Below are 18264 nucleotides of genomic sequence, written 5' to 3'. Positions count from 1 at the left end.
GGAAGGAAGGAAGGAAGGAAGGAAGGAAGGAAGGAAGGAAGGAAGGAAGGTAGGTTGGTTTCCAGGGGCTAGGAGGAGGGGAAAATGTGGAGTTGTTTAATGAGTATAGAGTTTCAGTTTTACCAGATGAAAAAGTTCTGGAGATTGGTTGCAGATTAGTCAATTTTATGTTATGTGTTTTTTACCATAATAAAAATATGTTTTTAAAAAATGAAAGCAAAATAATCTTCCAGACATTTAAAAGCTGAAATAACTAATCACTCAAAGGTCTACATTACAAGGAAGTCCTCTGAGCAGAAGGAAACTTACACCAGATGGAAATATGAATCTATACAAATGAATAAAGAATACCAGAAATGGTACTATATGAGTAATAGATAAGATTTTTTCTTATTATTACAATCTCTTTAAAAGATAGTTTATTGCTTAAACAAAAGTAATAACATTGTATTCTACAGTTTATAACCTGTAAAAGTAAGATGCATGACTAGAACATATAGGCCAAGAAGAGAGAAATGGAAGTATACCATAAGTGAGGTGGTGTAACATCACTTGAAGATAGATGATGATAAGTTAAACATATATACTATGTACCCTAAAACAACCATTAAAATAGCAAAACAAAGAGTTTTTTTAAAATAAGATAAAATCAAATCATAAAAGTATTCAAATAATCTAAAATAAGGCAGAAAAAGGAAGGAGTGATCAAAAACGGTGGCACAAATAGAAGACAAATAGCAAGATGATAGATTTACATCTAAGCATATTTTTAAAAAACCACATTAAGTGAAAATTACCTCAAGACCCCAGTGAAAAGGCAGAGATTGTCAAACTAGATAAAAGAGCAAGACCCGAGTTTATGTACTGCTTAAAAGAAATGTACTTTAAATATAAAGATATGAATTGGTTATAAACAAAAACATCAGAAAAATATAGAGAGACAAGATTATTCTAAAATTTATATATAAAACAATGGAATGAAAATAGCCAAGACATATTATTAAAAAGTCAAAAAATAATAGATGCTGGCAAGGTTGTAGAGAAAAGGGAACACTTATACACTGTTGGTGGGAGTGTAAATTAGTTCAACCATTGTGGAAAGCAGTATGGCTATTTCTCAAATAACTAAAAGCAGAACTGCCATTCGACCCAGCAATCCCATTACTGGATATATACCCAGAGGAATATAAAGCATTCTATCATAAAGACACATACATGCAAATGTTCGTTGCAGCACTATTCACGATAGCAAAGACATGGACTCAGCCTAAATGCCCATCAGTGACAGACTGAATAAAGAAAATGTGGTACATATACACCACAGAATATTATGCAGCCATAAAAAAGAAAAGATCATGTCTTTTGCGGGAACGACGATGGAGCTGGTAGCTATCGTCCTGAGAAAACTAGCACAGGATCAGAAAGCCAAATAATGCATATTTTCACTTATAAGTGGGAGCTAAATGATAAGAACTTATGAACACAAAGAAGGAAACAACAGACACTGGTGTCTACTTGAGGGTGGAGGATGGGAGGAGGGAGAGGAGCAGAAAAGATAACTATTGGGTACTGGGCTTAATACCTGGGTGATGTAATAATATGTACAACAAACCCCTGTGACATGTGTTTACCTATGTAACAAACCTTCACATGTACCCCTAAACCTAAAATAAAAATTATAAAAAGAAAATAGTCAAAACAGTCCTGAGAGAGAATAGAACAGAAAGAATTACCCTATTCAATTTCAACACTTTTAATATAGCTACAGTGATCTAGACTGTGTGGTATCATTAGAGAGACAGAACCATAGATCAATGGAACAGAATGGAAAACCAAAAAATAATCCCACACAAATACGCTCAACTGATTTTTGAGAAAGCACAAAAGTAATTCAATGGAAAAAGATGGTGTTTTCAACTAATGGTGCTGGAGAAATTGGACATCCATAGGAAAAAAAAACCCTTGATCTTAACTTCACACTGTATACAAAAATTAAATACCTTACAAAATTAGATGTAAAATGTGCACCTATAAAACTTTTATAAAAATACATAGGAGAAAATCTTCAGGATCTAGGCTAGGCAAAGAATTACTAGACTTGATTCAAAAGCATGATGCAAGTAGGGTGCAATGGCACATTCCTATAGTCCCAGCTACTTGGGAGGCTAAGGTGAAGGATTGCTTGAGCCCAGGAGTTTGAAGCCAGCCTGGACAACACAGAGAGACCTGGTTTTTTAAAAAAAATAAGTAAATAAAATTTTAAAACATGATGCATAAAAGGAAAAATTAATAAACTGGATTTCATGAAAATTAAAAGCTTTTGCTCTGTGAAAGGTCCTGTTCACTCTCAGGTCCTCACCTCCAAGATTGACAAAGAAAGAAGGAACAGCAGTTGTGCCAGAAGGGTCTATGGCCATGTGCAGCCTATTCCCTGCATGAACTGCACCTGATATGTGACTAAAGACAAGGCTGTTAGGAAGTTTATCATTCAAAATATAGTAGAAAGCCAAGTGTGGTGGCTCATGCGTGTAATCCCAGTGCTTTGAGAGGCTGAGGCGGGAGGATTGCTCGAGCCTAGGAGTTTGGGACCAGCTTGGGCAATATAGAGGAACACCATCTCTACAAAAATAAAAAATTTAGCCTGGTGTGGTAGCATGCACCTGTAGTCCCAGCTACTCAGGAGGCTGAGGCAGGAGGATCCTTTGAGCCCAAGAGTTTAAGCCTGCAGTGAGCTGTGATCATGCCACTTCACTCCAGCCTGGGTCACAGAGCAAGATCCTGTCTCAAAAACTAAAAACAAAGAAAACAACAGAACATAGTAGAGGCCACAACTATCAGGGAAATATCTGAAGCCAGTGTCTTTGATGTCTATGTGCTTCCCAAGCTGTTTGTGAAGCTACATTACTCCATGAGTTGCACCATTTGCAGCAAGGTAGTCCAGAATCAATCTTGTGAAGCCCGTAAGAACCAAACACCCCAACCCTGATTTAGACCTGTGGGTGCTGCCCACCAACCTCCACCAAAGCCTACATATGGAGCTGAGTCCTTAAGGACTGAAAAAAGCTATCCTCTGAAGAAAATAAAGCGAAAATTATACTTAAAAAAAAAAAAGAGAGATCCCGTTTAATGGATGAAAAAAGCTACAGACTGGGGGAAAAATTTTCATACCATGTGTACAATAATGGGCTAATAGCTCAAACGAACTCTCTAAACTCAACACACAAAACCAACTCAAAAATTAGCAAAGGATATGAACAGACATTTCACCAAAGAGGGATATGTGCATGACAATGAGCACACACAAAAAAAGATGACTTATGAGTCATTAGGGAAATGCAAATGAAAACCCCAAGGAGATACCAATACATCATTCTTAGAAAAACCAAATGGAAAAGATTAACCATACCAAATGCTGATGAAGATGTTGAGGAACTGTAACTTCATGGTGGAAATATAAGGTAGTACAAACAGTTTGGAAAATAGTTTGGCAGTTTTCTAAAATGTTAAACTTGCCCCTACCATGTGATCCAGCCATTTCAATCCTATGTACATACTCAAGAGAAAAGGAATTATTTATCCATACAAAAACTTGCATGTAAAAGCTGATAGCAGCTTTATTTGTAATAGTTAAAAACTGGAAACAGCCAAATGTCCATCAACAAATGAGTGGATAAACAAACTGGTATATCCTTCAATGAAATACTACTCAGCAATGAAAAGGAATGAACTGTTGATAGATGCAATAATGGGGATAAATCTAGAAACTGTTTTGCTGAGTGAAAGGAGCCAGGCAAAAAAGTATTATTACATATTAGATGATTGAATTCTACAAAAGCCTATAAAATAAAAATTAATAGTTACAGAAAGCATATCCATAATTGCTTGGGGGATGAGAGACCAGAATGAGCTGGATTGAGGGATTACAAAGAAAACTTGGTTGTGATGGATGTGTTCACTCCCTTGACTGTGTTGATGTTTTTATATATATATATATATATATATATATATATATAATTGTACAGTTTAAATATGCATAGCGTTTTGTATGTCAATTGTACTTCAATAAAACTGTTTTCCAAAAAATGTTATGGTAGGTTTCATAGGAGAAAGATGTGAAGAGAAAAAAGGGAACAAAGTTTGAGAAACAAAGAATTAGACCCAAGAGAAGGAAAGAGAATCCCTTATAAGAGCATGTAGAGACCTAGGCCTTATGGTTAGGCACTGCAAGATAGAATGATACTCGTATTTTCTTTTAGAAAGCCTTTATTTTTTTACTTAATAGGTGAAGAACTACTTCAGAATTCCCATTCTTCTAATGATTATTTTTCTTTCCTCTTATTTTCCAGTCTTGCTGAATAATTTTCTTAAAACATCCACTTCCAACACTGGAGAGGAATGTAGTCTTAGTTCTAATTGACTATTTCTAATATGACATGTTTCTAATCTACTCTGACTAATGTAATAGTCAAAGGCAGTGTTTTACCTATTCAGGACAATTATTTCTAGTTGAAGAGGATGTTTTATTCTTTGAAGGTCCTAATGGCTCCTATTCTTAATTGGAAAATATGAAGCTTCTTGATAGGGTACGAGGGAGTCATTTACCTTACCTTGGTTTATAAGCAGTCTCAGTTTTCTTAGATTAAGAAATAATTATCCAGGTTATTTCTATCAGATTTTCCCTAGCTAGCTTCTTACCGTTGAAAATTTTAAAGTTACTCAGGAGAAAAAAGTACTTTTGTATAAAAATACAGCAGAATCAATTACAATAGTAAAAACCCTGCAAATTCACTAACTAGCTAACATTAAGAAAATCATTATATATTTGATTAAATGTTATGTATCTCTTAAAATTGATTACTGTGAAGACTACATAGCAACATAGATTAATATGTACAAAACAAAATTAAATGGAAAGAATAGTACATGAAATTCTATATAAGCTATGATTACAACTAGGTAAATATACAAAAGAATAAAGTTAAAATTGAACATAGATAACTGAAAATAGCTACATTAACACGGTGAATTATGGGTGTTCTCTTTCAAAATTTTTATCGTTGTTGTTTTAATAACTTTTAAAATATATTTTAAGTTTTCTGGGGTGGTTCACTACACTCTTAGAGTCTTCATCCTATGCGTGAAATTTCTAATGTGTAGGAAAAAGAAAGAATATTGATTGCCACTTTATCTAAAACTTATGTTGACAAAGACTGATAATAAAATGCACTTAGAACCCAGTATAAAGGATATTGTGTTTTGGTTGCCTAAAAAAGAAACCAACAGCATCTTTTATTTGTTTCTAGAGGTGACTTGGGAAAGGTAGGGTAGCAATGTCGCTGTGATTTTGTTGTTTCTTTTTAAACTTTAGGTACAAAATTACGCTGATGCTCTACAATGGTACTATTATTCTCTGAGGTTTTATTCACCTGATGAAATGGATCTGGACTTCGCCAAGCTGCAGAGGAACATGGCTTGCTGTTACCTGAATTTGCAACAACTTGATAAGGTCCTTTGATTTATCTATTTTCAGAGGTAGCAAATGTTCTTATGTGCAGTGGCAGAGAGATAAATGCCGTACTGTGACTTCTTGGCTGTTAGTTTAGGATGTTTGAGAGTTCCCTCAAATAGAACAAGGTCAAATTGACATTTTCTTGATTTTCATACTGAAAACATTGAGTGAAACTTCCCAAAGAAAGAGAGACTTTGGAATACTATTAATTCTATTACTTACCCTTTATTTTTCACACCCTATTCTGAAAGGTAATATACCATTGGAACTCCTGAACAAAGTTATCTGCTACTAACCATCTGTAATATTGTCCTTTGCAGCAAACTAAATTTTGAAGTACACATTTTTGTCAAGCATTCATTGAGACCAAATACTTGGATGAAGTGGCCATTCTTTCACTTTCTAGGTTATCTCTTGCCTTTCCAACCACCCTAGAAAATGCTCTTTAACTGATTTCTTATCAGGACAAAATTCTAGAAGGTAAAGAAGATAAAAGCTTGTTTAAAGATAGAAAGTAAATACTTTCCAAAGCAATTAGGACATTTCTTCCTTTGGGTATCATATGGTATACACATAATGAGGGGTATTGGCTCTTGGAAGGACAAAGAGCTGGAAAGACAAGTGTGGACCCAAATGAAATATAAAGGTTTTTGTTGCCTTTCAAGTTTTAAATTACAGGTCTAACCTTTGTTCACCTAGTTGATTAAGGGTAATGATTTCAGATATTTTCTTTGAAGGTTTATTTTTGAAGGGTTGTTTATCTGAGTTAAATACTTTAGATTTTCTTTCAAGAAAATATTTGCTATTTAGTTTATATGTTATAAATTCACAGCCCTGGAAGAGAACTTGAAATGTTGCTTAATTCATCATAGTGTTGCACAGGCTAGCATTTAACTGTTTCAGAAAATAGTTACCTACAGTTTAAGATCTAAAAGGAAGATGATCATGTAGATTTTGTTACCTAATTCTGCACAGGACAGCACTGTTTCAGAAAGGTAGTTGCCTACTGTTTACTTGAAGACCAATAAAGAAGGCAATCACAGAGCTTTTATAACTTCCATGATTTATGACACAGTGAGCCAGGCAGCTTGGGAAGGACCTATATCTGGATGTAGACATGCTAGTTGGGGAATGGGTGCATTTACAGGCCAAGGGAGGATATCTAATCAGCCAGTCAGGAAAGAAAGAAAGAACACAGTACCAGACATTGTGCTAGGCTCTGAGGTTACAGAGACGAACAAGATATAGTTGCCTTCAACTCACCCAAGCAGCTGACATCATGGTATCCTAATGGGCAGATAAGCAGAGCATGGCAATGAGAGAAATCTAAATGTTGGAAATATTCTCTAAGTCAAGCACACAGGTGGTTGACATCACATAAATATAACAGCAGGGAACAGGGTTTCAATCACAGAGATTTGGACTCTGAGACAGTACACAAATCTTTGAGGATTGGGAGTGTGTGCAGACATACTAGAAAGAGCAAAGCAGATCTCCAAACCTAAAAGGACCAGGATATGAGACTGTTTTTAAGAGCATAGCCCCTGCATAGAGCCAAACAGGGAAGCAGTGACCAGAAGAGGAATACAAGTTGACTAGATACAGTTTTCTGAGACTTGAAGCAATGCTACTTACATCTCTTCTAATGTCAAGTTTGGTCCTAGAGCCTAGTATAGGGCTGAGTTTATAACTGGAAATTCAAGTGGTATTAATAGTGAGGTTAGGAAGAATAGGAGAACAGTAAACCAGGCGTATTTTAATGATGTGTACTCAATATGTAACTGTATCATTTATGGCCAGATTAGTGGTGAAGCCAAAGGATATTTTGAATATGTTCAAGGTAACTTTGTTGATTACTGTCAGTATATTTCTCCATTTCATCCTTCTTGTCTTGAATTTAGCAGACATTGATTGGATACCCTCCATATGCAATGAATATCCTCTTATGCACTAGGACAGACAGAAAGATGAAAAAAATACACAGTCCATCATATTTTAATAATCCCACCTCACCAGTGTCTGACCTTTGTTAACTTTCATTGTCTTTCTTCACTCCTTCCTTTGAGCTGCTTGAGCTTTGTTGGGAAAATTTATGAAACCATGTTTATTGGATCTGCTAAAATTTCATGTTTTTCCAGCTAGGTAGTCAATACTGACTCTTGTTGAGTTTTTAATCACATTCCCCACAGTGGTAATTCCAAAACATCTTTTTCTGCCTTAAGCACCCATGCTTTCTCCTTTGTTGCAGCAAAAGACCTTATTGTGTGATTTGCTGAGCTTGTAGCCACTGACATGAACTTCATCAGTTTCTCATCTCTTCACCCATCCTTTCTTTTCTCTTACCTACGAGAAAGAAGTAACTTTGTCTGGGGACCTTAATCTATAGATCTCAACCCTAGCTGTTTAATAATTCTCTATCATTCTCTACTGTTTCTTTTGTTTTCTTTCTTTTATTTATTTATTTATTTTTTGAGACGGAGTCTCACTCTTGTTGCCTAGGCTGGCATGCAATGGTGCTATCACAGCTCACTGCAACCTCCACCTCCCGAGCTCAAGTGATTCTCCTGTCTCAGCCTCCCGAGTAGCTGGGATTACAGGCATGGGCCACCATGCCTGGCTAATTTTTTGTATTTTTAGTAGAGACAGGGTTTCACCATGTTGGCCAGTCTGGTCTCGAACTCCTGACCTCATGACCTGCCCGCCTCGGTCTCTCAAAGTGCTGGGATTACAGGCGTGAGCCACCGCGCCCGGCCTACTTTTTCTTTCTCCTGTTAATATAATTACCTTGAAGTCTTCTTTATCCAAAAATCTTCCTTCAACTTTGTAATCCTCCTCAAACTTCAGTTCTGTATCCTTCTTTTTGTTGCCAAACTTTCTAATCCAAAAGTACTGTCTATATTTTTTAGTGTTCATTCATTAAAAAATATTTATTTATTGTCTCCTATGTGTTAAGTACTGTTGTAGGCACTGGGGATATAGTAATGAATAAAATATATAAAAACCTTTATCCACATGGACAAATACTGCTGTCCCCATTATTTTTCACTGGGAGAGGCAAACAATAAAAAGATAAATAAGTATTATGTTATATTATAGGGGTCAACAAACTTTCTGTAAAGTACCACAGTAAATATTTCAGGTTTTGCAGGCCATACAGTCTGTGTTGAAACTAATCACCTCTGTTGTTGTGTCTTGAAAGTAGCCATAGACAGTATGTAATCAAATTGGTATGGCTGTGTTCCAATAAAACTATATTTTGGAATACTGAAATTTGAATTTCATGTAATTTTCATGTGTCATAAAATATGATTCTTTTGATTTATTTCAGTCACTTAAAATGTAAAATTGTTCTTAACTTATGAACTGTACAAAAAATATGGTGGGTCAGATTTTGCCCAAAGGCTATAGTTTGTTGACTCCTGGTATATTAAATATTGATAAGTGCTAAGGAGAAAACTAAGCAGGAAAGGGTGATATTAAATGTTTTGGAGGAGGGTGAATGGTTGAAATTTTAGATAGAGTGGTCAGGGAAGTCCTCACTGAGAAGATTGTTTTTAAGTAGAGACCTGAGGAAAAAGAGCATTCCAGACGGAGGGAATAACAACTGCAAAGGCCCTAGGGTATTTAAAGAATGGCAAAGAGACCACTGTAGCTAGAGCCGAGGGAACATTAGGGCAATTAGGAGATGTGATCAGGGAAGTAGTGGTGTCTTAGTCTGTTTCGTGTTGGTATAATAGAATACCTAAGACTGAGTAATTTATAAAGAAAATAGGTTTATTTAAGCTCATGATTCTGCAGGCTGGGAAGTTCAAGGGCCATGGTGCCGGCATTTGCTTGGCTTCTGGTGAGGGCTTTTGTGCTGGATCAAAACATAGCAGAAAGTCAAAGGGAAGTAGACTCATGTCAGGAGACATAATCCAAGGGGCTTCCTGGGTTTATAACAACCTACTTTCATGGAAACTGTTTCTGTTTTATTTCCTTGTATACTATGTTTGTCCTCAACTGGAGTACTTGCTGCTTCTTAGCCATGATCTATGTTTTCTACCTCAGTATCTTTTTTCATGCTTCTTGATTGCAAATTACCTCTTTCCTGCATACCTAAAAATTCCTTTTTCAAAGCCTAGCTTAAAATTCCCTTTTTCAAAGCCTAACTCTTAATGACATTCTTAGCTTCCTGAGGAAATTTCCTTGTCTTGCCTTTCCTCCAAGACTTTGTAACAGTTCTGTTTATCCCCAGATACTTATTTTCTGCATTATATTTTAGTTATTTCTATACCTGTCTTAGTCATCTATTGGACTGTCAGTCACCTCCTTGAGGATAGAGACCATATCTTATCTTTATTTGCCCTTGTACCCAGCGTAGTGCCTAATGCATAGTAGATGCTCATTACATTAAAAATAGTTATAGAGACTCAATAAATACCTGTCAATCAACTTCCTCTGATAAAGGAATTCCATTTCCTCATGCTATTTCTGTCCTTGCTACTATGCATAATTGGAAATTAATAGTGATTAAGATCTGTGAGTGCTCTTTGATTATCAGAACTGAATGGGATTGTATTATTAAAAATCATCCCACTATAACTTTCTCCAGCTCAGCTCTTTTATCTTTTGAGGGTGAGGAGAACACATTTTATTTTGATTTAAAATGAAATATTGAATCATAGGTCAGAAGTTAATTTGGACAGGCAGGCCAAAGGAGTTGGGAAATAGATTCCTCAGAACTTTTAGTAGATTAGGTTACAGATTCATTAGCTCACACACTTGGCAAAATCTTTTTGAGATAACAATGCTAATTATAGATCATTTCTTTGGTTTGTTTTCTAAATTGTATAAATACAAATTTTTAAATTGCTATTATCCATTCAGATATCTTCAGTACTTTGCATGAGACAATATTGAACAATGTCGTTTCATAGGTATCGACTCTGCCTTTGAGGTGTTTGTAGTGCCTTAAGCCCAGTAGCATGATTTTGCTATATTATTTTTGAGGATTTAAAAATGTTTGGTTTGTGCAAGTCATAGGTTTGAATGGATTAAGGATGAGGGAAATGAACTTGGGTTCTAAATACAGAAGCAATTTATCACACCTTGGGATTTTGTTGCAAACCATAATAAAACCTTAATGTTAGTTGACAGATGGATAATGACTTGTTTTGGTGATAATCTGTGTAAGTTAATGGGAATGCACAATTGGGTACTCTTTAGCTCAGTACAGAAGTCTCATCCTCAGCTTGCAACTGCAGTTTAGGTACATAAATGTCATTAGTACTACTATAGTTTGATAAAACTGAACCACACTCTCAAACCACAGAATGGCCATAAGACTTACAACAGCCACAAAGATGAGACTATTCATAGAATATGTGACCTAAAGTGAAGACAGTTACGTCTCATGTGCTGATTATATATTGTTTCTCTTTACCATATAAAGTTCGAAAAATCATGCCCTTCTATTATAGGACCAAAAATGAGCTTGGGACCAGCAGACATAAACTAGTGATATTCACTAGATGGCACTGTGGCCTCTGTACTTCATCAGCTTGTGCTTGACTGATTCTGAGTTTTGTTTTGTAATTCTTAGGTAGATGTACCTTTCCCACAAATGCATCTATATGGATATAAAAAAAAAAAAAAAAAAAGCACTAAAGAAACATCAGATGAAGGTCAGCTGTGACTCATTTGATACAGCTGTACTGTAAAAATACCCTAATTGAGATTTCAAGTCAACGAATATTGAATGTCTAATCTGTGCCAAGCACTATAGAATAAGTAGAAGACATGATCTATTCTGTAAGTGAGCCTAAAATATTAATGCAGAAACAATATTTACATATATAAAATAATTAGAAAACAATAAAATACTGTTCAATCACTCATCATTGTGTGGTATATACCAGATGAACTTAGAATAGGATTATATAGATGAGGACATTTGTGAATATTGATTGAATGTACATATGATGTGAAGCTGAAAAGAGTAACTGATTTGTTAGAAGATAGAGTCAGATCTTAAGGGACCTTAATAGGTTGAAATGATGAGCCTATTCTAGCAAGACCAAGACAAACAGGAAACAACAAAACATCCTCTAATTGGATCCCCAAAACCAATTGTACAAGAACAAAATAGATAAAATACGGCTTTAACAGCGGCATATGTGAATCACTTGTACATTTGATTGACTATAAGCACTGCATAAGCCAAAAATACTAAGAAAGTTTACTCAAATTAGGTTGAATCAATAGAGATTTAATGTATAGAAGGAGAAAAAGTGGCAATTACCCTCTATTCTGCTCTGGTTAGAATATATCTGAAGTACAGATTCAATCAAACACAGACTGAAAATATTCAGAAAAAAAAATTTAAAAAATAGCAACACAACATAGAAAATAATGCAAATATAAAACAATACAGTGTAACAACTATTTACAGAACATTTACATTGTATTAGGTGTAAGTAATCTAGAGATTATTTAAAGTATACAAAAGGATGTGTGTAGGTTATATGCAACTACTATAAGGAACTTGAGCATCTGCAGGTTGTGATATCTGAGGGTGTCCTGGAACCAATCCTCTACAGATACTAGGGAACAACTGTATAGACAGCTCTTGACTTACAAGGGTTCAATTTAGGATTTATCAATCTTATGATAGTATGAAAGCAATACTCATTCAATAAGCTCCTCAAGTTACCATGGGGTTATGTCTGGATAAATCCATCATAAGTTGAAAATGCACTTCCTACTTAGGATATTTTCAGTTTACCATGGGTTTATCAGGATGTAACCCTATCATGAGTTGAGGAGCATCTGTATTGTATTGGATTGAGGGGCACCACTTATGAAGGAGGATATTGACAAACCCAAGTGTGCCAAGAGGAAGGCACTCAGGATGGTGAGAGCACTAAACACCATCTTATTTGAAGAACAGTTAAAGGAAGTGTGGATGTTAAACTTGGGAAATGGAAGATTTAGGAGAACATGATAGCTTTTTTCTAATGTTTGAATGACTGTCAGGGAGTAAAGAAATTAAATTTATTTCATGAGTGTTTCCCTGGTTGAGACCTACAAAGAGTGAGATTTTGGATTATCATAAGGAAACCCTTTCTAATGATTTGACAGACCAAAACACTGAAATGGATTTTCTTAAAATAGAGTGAATTCTCTCTTCTTGAATATATTTAAGTAAAGACTGAATGACTTGGTATAAATGTTATAGAGGAGATTCAAGCATCAGAAGAATTTTTTGACTAAGAGAACTTTGAGGTATCTTCTGCCCACATTTTTCTAAAATATCAGTATAACCTGATAAAATTTATTATAGTCAAAGAGGATTTTGTGGGGGACTAGGCTCATTAATCACTGAATTTTAAAACTAAAGGAACCCTTACAAGGCATTACTAATTTGTTTTAAAATGAATTTATAAAAATATAATTTACATACAAAAATGCATTCATTTTAGGTATAGTTCGATGATTTTGACTAATTTATACCCCAAATTTACTCACTACCATGGTCTAGATATAGAAGACTTCCATTATCCCAAGAGATTTCCTTGTGTTCCTTCCCAGTCGATCCTCACCTCCACTCCCAGCCCCAGGCAATGACTGGCATGCTTTCCAAAACTATAGGTTAGATTTATCTTTCGTAGAGTTTCATATAAATGGAATTATATGGTATGTACTTCACCTGTTTTTAAAATCTGGCTTCTTTCACTCAAGTTTAGAATTTTAGAGAATCACCCTTGTTGTTGAATATATCAATAGTTTTTTTTTTTTTTTTTTTATTGCTGAGTAGTAGTCCATCGTGTGGATATACCACAATTTGTTTATCTGTTCATCTGCTAATGGGTATTTTTGTTGTTTTCGTTTGAGGCTATTATGAATATAGCTACTATGAACATTGAAGTACAGGTCTTTGTGTGGGTGTTTGTTTTGGTTTCTCTTTGGAGAAACCAAAGTTTCTAGAAATGAAATTGCTGGATCATATGATAAGTGTATTTTTAAGTTTATAAGAAACTGTCAAGCTGTTTTCCAAAGCAGCTGTACCATTATACATACCTACCAGCATACCAGCAATGAATGAGAATGCCAGTTCATCCACATCCTTGTCAACATATGGCATTTCCAATCTTTTAAGTTTTAACTGTTCTACTAGATATGTTATGGGTTTTCATTTAATGAAATCAAATTTATTATATTTTTCTTTTATGGTTTATGTCTTATTGTGTCTTAGTTAAGAAATCTCTGCTTACATCAAAATGGCAAAATAATTCTTCTATGCTTCCTTCTAAAAATTTTATACTTTTAGCTTTTGTGTTTAGGTCTGTGATCTATCTTGAATAAAGTAAGTGTGTGTGTGTGTGTGTGTGTGTGTGTGTGTGAGAAATAGATCAAGTTTCATTTTTTTTTTCCATGTAGACATCATGTTGTTCAAGCGCCAGTATTGAAAGACTATCCTCTCTCCATTGAATTGCCTTGGCACTTTTGTCAAAAATCAATTGGTCATAAGTGTTTGGATCTGTTTCTGGACTGTATTATATTTCATTGGTTCTAGATATCTATTCTTATGCTAATACCTCATTCTCTTGATCATTGTAGTTTTATAGTAAGTAGAAAACTTAAGCTGTGTAAATCCTTTGTTCCTTTTTGGAATCATTTTGACTATTCTAGATTATCTACATTTTCATTTAAATGTTAAAATTAGCTTGTCAACTTCTACAAAAATGCCTGCTGGAATTTCGATTGAGATTGCATTGAATTTAAAGATCAATTTGGAGACAGTTAACATCTTAACAGTATTAATAAGTATTCCAATCCATTAATACAGTGTAGATCTCTACTTATTTAGGTCTTCTTTAATTTCTCTCAGCAATATTTTGTAGTTTTCAAGCACAAAAATCTTGTATATATTTTGTTAACTTTATCCTAAAGAATTTATGTTTTTGATGATATTGCAAATGATCTTGGTCTATTAATTTCAATTTCCAGTTTTTCATTGCTAACATATAGAAATTCAATTGATTTTTTCCAATTGTGGTAAAATATATATATATAACATAAAATTTACCACTGAAAGTGATTTACAGTTAACCATTTTAAGTATACAGTTCAGTGGCATTAAGTACAGGCACATTGTTGTGAAACCACCACCACCATCTGTCTTCAGAACTCTTTTTATCTTGCAAAACTGAAACACTATACCCTTTAAATAAAAATTCCCCATTTCCCCTCCCCCTAGTCCCTGGAAACTACCATTCTATGTTCTGTCTCTATGATCTTGACTATTGTAAGTACTTAATATAAATTGGATCATGTAGTATTTGTTCTTTTGTGTCTGGCTTAGCAAATTGTCCTCAAGGTTCATCCATGTTGCAACATGTGTCAGGATTTCCTTCTTTTTTGAGGTTGAATAATATTTCATTGTATGTATATACAGTCACGTGCCATATAACATTTTAGTCAATGATGGAACACATATACAACAGTAGTCCCATAAGATTATAATGGAGATGAAAAATTCCTATCACCTAGTACTTGCTATACTATATTTTATTGCTATTTTGTTTTATTTTCTTTTATTTTTTGAAACGAAGTCTCAGTGGTACAATCTCAGCTCACTGCAACCTTCACCTCCTGAGTTCAAGTGATTCTCCTGCTTCAGCCTCCCAAGTAGCTGGGATCGCAGGCGTGTACCACCACACCCGGATACTTTTTGTATTTTTAGTAGAGACGAGATTTCACCATGTTGGCCAGGCTGGTCTTGAACTCCTGACCTCAGGTGATCCTCCCATCTTGGCCTCCCAAAGTGTTGGGATTACAGGTGTGAGCCACCACGCCCAACCTTTTATTGCTATTTTAGAGCACATAAAACAAAATTAACCATAAAACAGCCTCAGACAGGTCCTTCAGGAAGTATTCCAGAAGAAGGCATTATCATAGTAGGTGACAGTTCCATGCATGTTATTGCCCCTGAGGACTTTCCAGTGGGACAAGATGTGGAGGTAGAAGACAGTGATACTGATGATCCTGACCCTGTGTAGGTCTAGACTAATGTGTTTGCTCATGTCTTAGTTTTTAACAAAAAAGTTTGAAAAGTCAAAAAAGATTTTAAAATGTTAAAAATCAAAAATCTTATAGAATAAGGATATAAAAAGGAAACATTTTTGTATAACTGCACAATGTTTGTATTTTAAGCTCGGTGTTATTACAAAATACTCAAAAAGCTTTTTAAATGTTAAAAAGTTTATAAAGTTAATGTAAATGACGAGTTAATGGGTGCAGCACACGAACATGGCACATGTATACATATGTATCAAACCTGCACGTTGTGCACGTACCCTAGAACATAAAGTATAATTAAAATAAATAAATAAATAAATAAATAAAGTTACAGTAAACTACATTATTGAAGAAAGAAAAATATCATTTTATAAATTGAGCATAGCCTAAGTATACAGTGTTTATAAAGTCTATAGTAGTATACAGTAATATCCTAGGCCTTCGCATTCACTCACCACTCACTAACTTACCCAGAGCAACTTCCAATCCTACAAGCTCCATTCATGTAAGTACCCTATACAGGTGTACCATTTTTTATCTTTTATACTCTATATGTACTGTACTTTTTCTAGGTTTAGATATGTTTGGATATACAAATACTTACCATTAAAATTGCCTACAGTATTCAGTACAGTCACATGCTGTAGAGATTTGTAGCCTAGGAGCAATGGGCTATACCATATAGTCGTGTATAGTAGGCTATACCATCTAAGTTTGTGTAAGTACACTACGGTGTTGGCACAAAGACGAAATTGCCTAATGGCACATTTCTCAGAATGTACCCTTGTTGTTAAGTGACACATAACTGTACCACATTTTGTTTATCCATTCATCTATTCATTGGACACTTGGGTTGCTTTGACATTTTGGCTATTATGAGTAAATACTTCTATGAACATAGATATTACAAGTATCTTTTTGAGTTCCTGCTTTCAGGGTTTTTTTAGTATTTACCTAATAATATAATCTTTGGATCATATGGTAATTCTATGTTTAACATTTTGAACAATCATCATACTTTTTTCCACAATGGTTGTACCATTTTACATTCCCACCAGTAATACACAAGTACTCCAATTTCTCCACATCCTGGTCAACACTTACTATTTTTAGGTTTTTTGACAAAAGCCATCCTCATGGGTTTGAAGTGTTCGCTTATTGTGTTTTTGATTTGCATTTCCCTAATGACCAGTGATGTTGAACATATTTTCATGTGCTTATTGGCCATTTGTGTATCTTCTTTGGAGAAATGCCTATTGAAGTCCTTTGCCCATTTTTAATTGGGGTTTGTATTTTATAGTGGTTGAGTTGTAGGAATTATTTATATATTTCAGATATTAACCCCTTACCAAAATATGACTAGCAAATATGTTTTCACATTCTGTGGGTTGTCTTTTTCTTAGTGTCTTTTGAAGAGCAGTAGATTTTTAAAAATTTTTGATGAGGTCCATTTATCTGATTTTTCTTTTGCTGACTGTGCTTTGGGTGTCATGTCCAAATCATTTCCAAATCCAATGTCATGAAGATTTTCGCATGTGTTTTCTTCTAAGACTTGTGTAGTTTTAGCTCTTATGTTTACACCGTTAATCCATGTTGAGTTAATTTTTATGTGTGATATAAGGTAAAGATCCAATTTCTTTCTTTTGCATGTGGATATCCTGGTTTCCCAGCACCATTTGTTGAAAAGACTGTCCTTTTCCTATTGAATAGTTTGGGAACCCTTGTCAAAAACCATTTCACCATATATGTGAGGGTTTATTTCTGGGCTCTCTATTACGTTCCATTGGTCTATATGTCAGTCCTTATCTCAGTACTATACTGTTTTGATTACTATATCTTCATAGCTAAGTCTTGAAATCAGGATCCCTTGAAACTTCATATGAATTTTAGGATGGGTTTTTGTATTTATGAAAAAAAAAATGCCCTTGGAACTGTCACAGGGATTATATTGAATCTGTAGATCACTTTGGGTATCTTGATTTTTTAGTGTTTATCTTTTACTGTGGTAAAATATACATTATCTTCATTCCTTCTTAACTTCAAATTTTTTCTTCTTTTTGACTTTTAGTCTCTTTTGGCATTATTGGCTGTATTTATTTACTTTTGACTTTCTTCTTGTTAGTCTTCATTTCTGAAATTACTTCTTTTACTTCTAATATTTTCCTTAGCTCTACCACCTCATTTCTGAGTTTTTCTAATTATTACTATGGTTTTGTTTGTTTGTTTGTTTGTTTGAGACTGAGTCTCGCTCTGTTGCCCAGGCTGGAGTGCAGTGGTGCTATCTCGGCTCACTGCAACCTCCGCCTCCCAGGTTCAAGCAATTCTCCTCCCTCAGCCTCCCGAGTAGCTGGGATTACAGGCATCCGCCATCATGCCTGGCTAATTTTTGTATTTTTGTAGAGATGAGGTTTCACCATGTTGGCCAGGCTGGCCAGACAGAGCTCCTGACCTCAGGTGATCCGCCCTCCTCAGTCTCCCAAAGTGCTGGGATTACAGGTGTGAGTCACCATGCCCCGCCTCTAATTCTTATTTATGTTGATCTTTCATATCTTGTATCATTTTTAAATGTGTTTAGCTCATTTTGAAATAGTCAGTTATGATTTTGACCTTTTTTTTAAGCACATTTTTGTGACATGCTTTCATTTTCTGTGGGGATATTTTGCTGCTGCTGCCTTTTTTTTTTTTTTTTTTAA

The 18264-nt window shown here is 34.8% G+C and overlaps 1 protein-coding gene across 2 annotated transcripts in view; it reads left to right on the top strand.

Moving 5' to 3' along the window:
- TEX11 (testis expressed 11) overlaps window positions 1-18264 on the top strand; it is a 360505-nt gene that overhangs the window by 229503 nt on the left and 112738 nt on the right. For both annotated transcript variants that reach the window (XM_011992031.1, XM_011992030.1), the window contains one exon: window positions 5369-5506. In XM_011992031.1, coding sequence (XP_011847421.1) covers window positions 5369-5506 — 138 coding nt within the window. The remainder of the gene's footprint in view (window positions 1-5368; window positions 5507-18264) is intronic.

Source organism: Mandrillus leucophaeus, unplaced genomic scaffold (assembly GCF_000951045.1).
Source record: "Mandrillus leucophaeus isolate KB7577 unplaced genomic scaffold, Mleu.le_1.0 Scaffold401, whole genome shotgun sequence".
Classification (NCBI taxonomy): Eukaryota; Metazoa; Chordata; class Mammalia; order Primates; family Cercopithecidae; genus Mandrillus; species Mandrillus leucophaeus.
Note: the sequence above shows the minus strand (reverse complement) of the source record. Positions and strands in the feature narration are given on the sequence as shown.